Here is a 7,926-nt window from a genome sequence, read left to right on the forward strand (position 1 = left end):
CTGCCAGGGGGCCCCACGGGCCCCAGTTGACTGGTTTAACCCAGTCAACTGCTGACTAGGCAGCCCAGTGTCACTGACAAGCGGGCCCCACCGCACAGTTAAGTTAATTGAAATGTTTTTATAACTAAAAATAATTAGTTAACCAATGAGTCACTGACAGGTGGGGTCCAGTAGCTAATTAACCTAGATTTGTTAGTTTAATGCACTGTTAGACTAACATAGGCTGACATGTGGGTCCCATTGGACCCACAGGTCAGGTTTGACCTGGTCAGCGAGTCTATTGACTGCTGACGTCATCAACACATCATGTTGATGTCATTTTTCCTTTTCTGTTAATATAAACTAGTTGACCTGTTGCGCCAAATGGCGCAGAGACTCACTAAAGCCATGTTGTCGTTGAAAATAGTTTCATTTTGCAAGGACATTCCATATGGGTAATATAAAGACCATCTGTTAAAGTCATGCTATATTGAAAATATGTTTATCATACTGAGAAATCTGAATTAAAAAAATCTATAACATGCATAGACCAACGAAGGAAGCATTTTTAGTTAAAAATATGGTTATCACCATGAGAAATCTGAGTTTGAAAAAAAACATGTTTATATATGAAAGCATAGGTATTTGAAAGGTCCAGGAACAATTCTTTGTGTGGCCCGTTCGGAGTCGCGCCTGCATCCATCGTGCCTATTTATCCCCGTTTCTTCCTCAGTTCCTCATTTGGGCGAGAGAAGCATACTTAACTGGTGAGATTTCTCTTGTCCTATTATTTCGGATTTCTCTGCATGCATGGTTACACATATGGCCCATTACACCAACCACCACAATGTCCATTTCAAACACAAAGTGTTTTGAAAATTAAATTATGTTTTACCATAGAGGAACAGTCCAGACTTGAAACAACAGATGTAACTACTTTACCAATTCAAACTCTTTAGCAACCATTTATGATTATGATGTCTAATGGCACAAGGTGTCAATTTAGACTAAAGAGTTATTTGAAATGTGTTTCATTTGTTCTTTACAAAGTGCTAGATACAATTTCACTGCACATAAGAATTTTGAAGCTCGATTAAAAAGGTAATTTCATTTGTACAAACCATAACTAAACAACGTGAATGTATCCTAATACAAAAGCAAGCAACGGACTGGTAATAGGTAGGCCTGTTTTAGAGATTGTGGTAAATTACAGTTCATTATTACACGCAAAATGTTTCTGCTTCGAAGCAGAACACTGTTCTATCTTTTTCTTCATATCCTTTTCTTCTCAGAGCTGGTGTGATGCCTTGCTCCTATTCATGGATCTTGACCTACAATTTTTGAACAAACTAAATTAGTTATTTATTCAATGGGAAATCTGAAGTCGGGATTACTTCGCCAATATCGTTAGCAAGTTTATGAGGGAAAAGAAAGCAATGTAACTTCCAAAAGCGAAGGTAAGAATGAAGTACATAGTAGTGTAGCTGGGAAAGTAGGAACATGAGCTGCAACATGTTTCAGAAAAATGGTCGAGGTTCCCTGATCCTAGTAACATGAGCTGCGATTATTTTGCCAGGGACTCATGGCTGTATATAACTTTCACAAGCAACATCCCATATGTGACAACCTACCTTCGATCACAAAGCTATATGATCTATATAATGGAGAAAAATGGAGCTTTCGATAACTTGCATACCTATTTTTCCCAAAGCAAAGCTAAGAATGAAGTACACAGTATTGTAACTGGGAAAGTAGGAAAATTAAATCATATACTCTGAAACATATTGTAGAAAGAGAAGCGTGAAGCACACTTCCTTGAAATTTGGACACAATTGGACATTCATTTTTGTTGAGCCTGCTATATATCTATGGGGAAGCATGGATAAGAAAAGATAGAAATTTAGAAAATGTATGCAAATTCATATATATTTTTCTAAAATCCCATGGAAATGTGTGGGTCCACTTGGTCTATCAGGACGGTGCATTTCGAAAAAGCAAGTCAGGCAACTAATAGTTTGGATAAAACCTCTATAGATAGTAGAAAACAACTTCCAACGATTCGACTGTACAGACTAAAAAGTTCGCCAGGAAATGAGAAGAGCCAGCTAAAAAGTTACAGAAGAAGCACCTGAAATAAAATAGTGGCAGTTAGTTTGGCAAGAAACCTGCATATATTTGAGTGCAATTCGCATCCTCTGGGCCATCGTTCTCACGCATTTTTTTCTACTAAGTAGAAAGCATATATAGAGTATGAAAAGGGGATACAGATTACACAACAAATAGTAGTTTCAGAGCTTTAGAAGGCCGTCCAGTTTTAGATAGTATGCTTTCAACTATGCAGAACTGGATGTTGTACTACTTATTTTAGAGTCAAGACATATTTCAATCTCTAAAAGAAACCTGACACGAATCATCTGCTACTCTAGAAATTAGATTTATCACGGCTAACCAACATGGAATGATCATCTGACTTTCTGGCTATACTAACGTGTAAATATTTAGCAGGTATAGACTCGTTCAAGTTGACTGCAAAAGCAATGAAGGTTGCTGTAGCTAGATAAATGACTCGTTCAAGTTGACTGCCAGATTTTTATTAGGAAGTGGATGCCTACTAATAGCGCATCTCGGGGAATCACAGTGAGAATGGAAGGCCTGGAGAAATGCAAAACGGCAAGGTAAAATTCAGACATTGGCATAGAAAGAAACTAATAGGAAAACATGCACCATCAATCACTCACCATAAGGTCAGCAACTGGACAATAGTTGAGCTGCAGTAGATGGTTACCAAGTAATGAACGGAAGGAAAATCACTACAAAATAACCATGAGAGCACCAAACTATCTGCAAACATGAAGGCCCTTTCTTGGATTAGACAGGACGAGTACGCCATGATAATCCAAAGAACAAAAAGATGGATTTAAATTTATAGAGCAATGCTAGGAAGATATTGTCTTGAAGAATGGAAAGTAAGAAAACAATAAAGCAAGCAACGGACCTACAAAAAATATCCTCCATGTTTTGAGTGAAAATCCATCGAATATATCCTTGATCGCATATTTGTCTGTGTCGAGGTACTCTACAGGAAGGTTCTCCAAAAAAACAGAGTAAAGTTGTTTTTCCTTTTTGAGAGTTTGATAGCAAACCTGCAATGTATCAAAAAGGTATTAGAATTGATAATAAAAGAAATCTCTGCTATTTTATATTCGAAGAACATGCTTCAATCAACAAAAATACAAAAACATTGAAATTTGATGGTGTAAGGAACCTGCAGTGATATACTGAGCCATAAACTACTTTGCAATGATATAGTGAACCATAAACCTGAAGCTCTACTTTGATGCCAATAAATTTATAACTAGGAAAGTAGGAAAATGAAATCATATACTCTAAATCATATTGCAGAAACAGAAGCGTGAAGCACACTTCCTTGAAATTTGAACACAAGTGAACATTCATTTAGCATACAGAGGTAGCATAAACTTAAGCAAGACTATTTAATTGATCATGGTACACGGTGGATTTTTTATAATTGATATTCGGCTGGAAGTGGATAAGTTCTGTAGATATTCGGATGCTCATTTTCAGTAGTCAGATAAATCGACCTGATTTCCCAGCTTAGACGTTTCAGACATGTCTCACAATATGATGTGACCATGGGTTCAATCCCATGTTCAATTATGTACGAAGAGAGGCCCCATTTGGAAACATGTAAGCACAATCAAATGCCTGGGCACATAATTCTATTTACAAAGCTATTTGCAGGTTTGAATGCATTGCAGCAAGATGGCATGATAATCTATAGTAACCAAGAATGTTCGAAAAACACGAGAGAAAATCATAGCAGAGGAACTGAGCAAATCAGTTAAGCGCGATATGTAAGATATGACTGACATGATGGAACAAGATGCATGAATGGCAAGTAAATACTACTACCACATGATGTAGAGAAGGAGAGCACGGCGTTTTAAGCATATAGTAATATGAATGGAGCTCACGGGAATATGGCGCGATGACTGGCAGTCTTCACTTCCTGTAAAACAATTATGATTTCCATCAGATAAAGGAGAAAGCTACTTACAAACCTACAGTAGAGATGCTACATAATGTAAGCTCAAAAGAACACAAGCTTTCAAATTAATGTAATGAACAGGCCAAGACTCTTCACCTATCATCATCACAACTATGGACATACGATGTGCTGTGTATTTTTAGATCTTTCATTCAAATAATTTGTAGCACTGGCAGACATAGAAAGGCTGACCCATGTTATTTCAGTCTTATGACTTTTACTTTAGCAGAACACTAATTTGGTCAATCTTGGTAGAAGAGCACCGAAACAATTTTAGGAGCATCCATTAGGAAAATAGTAACAATAGCAGCACAGTCAGGCATATAAATTGGTGAGTAAAACATATCTTCTTTGGATTATTCTACCAGGATAGATAATAAAACTTCACCTATCATGTCCCTTTACAGCATAGTGTCAATATATACTTCAAAAAAGCATTGGACTACCATATTGTCTAATATATTCTGGGATCCCTGAGGAACGTGGTCTTCTATGTCAGATCTGCACAGCTCAAGTTTAAAAATACAAATATTAGCAAAGTAAAATATTAGTGAGGAGGAAGTGAGGGAGCGAAAGAGTGGAGCACCTAGTTCACCGCTGGCCTGCATCGCTCGAGCCACCTCCAACAGGCACGTGTTGTTCTCCTTGTCCTCCAGATGCACGAGACATCCATTGGAGGAGACATGAGCTCCTACTTCCTCTCGCCTTCCCACACTGCATGTTCACCTCGAGCTCCTTGCCCGGCGGGGGGTGGAGGCAGAGGTGGCACCTCATGGCGCAGAGGAGACGACGACGCGGTGGCGCGACAAGTCGACCCGCCGGCCGCCGGCAGGTGCGCGAGGCCTCACCCTGCCCCTTACCCCCACCCGTTGTTGCTTGACTTCCTCACCGGCCTCCTCCTTCCCCTTGTCGTTGCATCCTACCCCACACCTGCACCGCGATGACCCTGCCGGCGCTGCTCCCCCACGACGATACGTCCGATCTGGATCGACGGCAACATGGAAGAGGACAGGAGGAGGTAAGCAGAGGAGAAGGTCGGCGGTGGATCAACGACGACGTGGTAGAGGAGAGGAGGAGGCGAGTGGAGAGACAAGGCCGGCGGCTGCAGGTGAGGAGAGGATGAGGGAGAGAGGGAGGGGTGTGGTGGCTTGTGGGGATGGAGGGGGATGAGAAAGGGCGTTAGGGTTCGTTTGGCGGGTCGGGTGGGCGTGGGGCGAGAAGCAGGCGATTGGGTGCGGAGCGTGCTGAGCTCATTGGGCAAAACCTGGTGCACCGGGAAATAGCCAACCCAGCCAACGAGCGCCCGGCGAGATGAAAATCGGGTTTGACCGCGAGGTAAAGATCTAACGATCCAGACATGCTAGAAAGCCAGATCCGATGGCCGACGAAGGCTCGATCGAGGGAGCCTTCTGGAGGAAAGTTGGCTAGCCTCTTTATTGATTTAAATAATTCCAGAAAATACTTTAAGCTTTAAAAATTCATAGAATTTAAACCATAGCTCGGATGAAAATATTTTCTACATGAAAGTTGCTTAGAAAAATAAAACGAATCCGAACATGGAACTTTCCCCCTTCGGTCATCTGTCTGATACAAGTCCGGAACCAGGAATACCTTCCCGGTTGAATTCCCCCTTCACTTGTATCGTGCAGCACTACGTTAGAACACTCCTAGCGTTGCGTGTTACCATGTTATGCCTTGTGATGCATTGTTTGCTCTGTATTTACTGTTTCTTCCCTCTCTTCCCTCCGGTAGACCCCGAGACCGATGCTGCCCCTGTGATCGACTACGTCGACGACACTTCTTCTTTTTCAGCAGAGCTTCCAGGCAAGCAAACCTGCCCCCCCCCTTGAGCATTTCGATATCGCACATTTCTTTCCCTCTCATGCTTGCATTAGAACTGCTACTGCTTTCTGTATGATCCTACTCTGATGCATAGCCTGTGTTTTGTTACCTGCTTATTGTTACCTAAACTGCTTAGTATAGGTTGGTTAGTGACCCATCATTGACCCCCACCTTGTCCTTGTTGCCCCTGCTTCATCATCGAAGACCAGGCCTAGGCACCGCATATCACTTTCCCCTTTTGTTGCTCGACTCTGCAGAGTTACCATCGAGTACCGAGGATGGAACCTCACATCACTCCTGATGAGATCTCTGTAGTGTAGCAATCCACTCGTGGTCATCGAGGGTGATTTCCTCCTTAACCACTTCCGATACGGCTCTGTCGTGCAACCCCTCAAGTGTGAACCTCGAGGGTGGATCCTCTTACGTTCACCTTGATGATTACATAGAGTGGAATTCACCGGGGGTGGTTCCTCGGGTTTTCCTGTGATAGCCTGGCTTATTAGGGATGGTAGACTACTCATATCAATAAGGAATTCCTTCTTTTCCGCGAGCCCATTCGGACAGAACTCCAAAGTTAAGCGTGCTCAGCTTGTAGTAGTGTCAGGATGGGTGACCGACCGGGAAGTTGCTCCCGGGTGCGCACGAGTGAGGACAAAGTGCACAGAAAAGACTAGTATTGATCTGTGGGGCCAGTCTAGATCCCGCCAGGAGTAACGACCACCGGCGGGTGTGTCCGGGGCGTTACAAGTTGGTATCAGAGCCGACCCTCGCGGTTACACGGATGGTTGCGGACAGGTGCGTGGTCATGTTGTTCATGACGTTTGTGACCCGTCGTGGCACCCGGCATGGCACATGTACCGGACTGGAAGCACAGACATTTGTGCCAAGAGGGAACGTTCATGTGGCCCGACGAGGACATCGGTTCCTCTGAGTGTGGGTGCATGTGATAGCCTGGCTTATTAGGGATGGTAGACTACTCATATCAATAAGGAATTCCTTCTTTTCCGCGAGCCCATTCGGACAGAACTCCAAAGTTAAGCGTGCTCAGCTTGTAGTAGTGTCAGGATGGGTGACCGACCGGGAAGTTGCTCCCGGGTGCGCACGAGTGAGGACAAAGTGCACAGAAAAGACTAGTATTGATCTGTGGGGCTAGTCTAGATCCCGCCAGGAGTAACGACCACCGGCGGGTGTGTCCGGGGCGTTACATTTCCCCTTGGTGTTAAGACACACAATTACTAAGGTTACTATGACTTTACACTGAACCAGATTACTAAAGACGGGTCGGCCCTGAGGCGTACCCAGGCGAGCTTAATAGCGAGTGCTGTGGAGTCGGGTTGACCTGGAAGGTGCCCGCGAGATACTTACGAGGCGTGACCGGGCATTCTTAGCCCTTGCCACAAGTACTCGAGATGGGGCGACGGGGTCACATCTTTCGTGAGTCTCTGCTCGTGACCGCACTGCCAACGCACCATTGGATATTTGATCCGAGAGGCCTTTGGCCTGATAGCACTAACCATCACATGGGCATTGTATGGGCGTTCTGCGTCGTATGCATCAGCCGAAGCTTAATAAACGTCATGCGATTCAGCGGCGTGCGTCGGGTTGGACTGGTAAGCTCCTGCCTTTTTAAGGAGGTAGCTAAGTCTGCTCACCGGCCGCCCACACAACGTGCAGGAGTTCCCGAGGCGATGGCCCAAGACCCCTGGGGGCATAGGTTTAGTCCGGCATGCTTGACCTCTCTATTAAGCCTAGGTCGTGTTGCGGTGTATTGTTTGGCCAAGGTCGGGCATGACCCAGGAAAGTGTGTCCGGCCGGAGTTAATTGAGTGTGGTGGGTAAGTTGGTGCACCCCTGCTGGGAAGAAAACATCTATCGATAGCCTGTCCTACAGTAACAGACACTTGGAGTTGTATCCCGATCGATACAACTAAAACTGGATACTTGTGATGAGAAATGAATTGTGTATAAGAAATGGATAGTATGGCTCTGGGATTGCTTTCACGTAGGGAGTCGAGAAAGGATCTCTGGCCGAGGTTG

General features: G+C 43.9%; 1 protein-coding gene across 12 annotated transcripts; it reads right to left on the reverse strand.

The window, feature by feature from the left end:
* Positions 1-1,041: 1,041 nt before the first annotated feature.
* On the reverse strand, positions 1,042-5,288 carry LOC125527885. 12 transcript variants are annotated; one of them, XR_007292280.1, is made up of 6 exons: positions 4,635-5,287; positions 4,437-4,549; positions 3,913-4,009; positions 2,975-3,122; positions 2,006-2,820; positions 1,042-1,310 (listed from the first exon to the last, which is right to left on the reverse strand). XR_007292280.1 is itself a non-coding variant. In XM_048692390.1 (6 exons), exons 1-5 carry the CDS (start codon positions 4,654-4,656, stop codon positions 2,008-2,010), a joined length of 408 nt encoding a protein of 135 aa, XP_048548347.1. In that variant the 5' UTR covers positions 4,657-5,288; the 3' UTR covers positions 1,042-1,310; positions 2,006-2,007. The 12 variants fall into 12 exon arrangements, 4 of the variants coding, with proteins under 4 accessions (XP_048548347.1, XP_048548348.1, XP_048548349.1 ...); XR_007292277.1 differs by having other exon boundaries at positions 1,042-2,107; positions 2,718-2,820; positions 4,635-5,286; XM_048692390.1 differs by lacking the exon at positions 4,437-4,549 and having other exon boundaries at positions 2,006-2,107; positions 2,718-2,820; positions 3,975-4,009; positions 4,635-5,288.
* Positions 5,289-7,926: the final 2,638 nt, after the last annotated feature.

Source organism: Triticum urartu, unplaced genomic scaffold, assembly GCF_003073215.2.
Source record: "Triticum urartu cultivar G1812 unplaced genomic scaffold, Tu2.1 TuUngrouped_contig_4474, whole genome shotgun sequence".
In the NCBI taxonomy this organism is placed as follows: domain Eukaryota; kingdom Viridiplantae; phylum Streptophyta; class Magnoliopsida; order Poales; family Poaceae; genus Triticum; species Triticum urartu.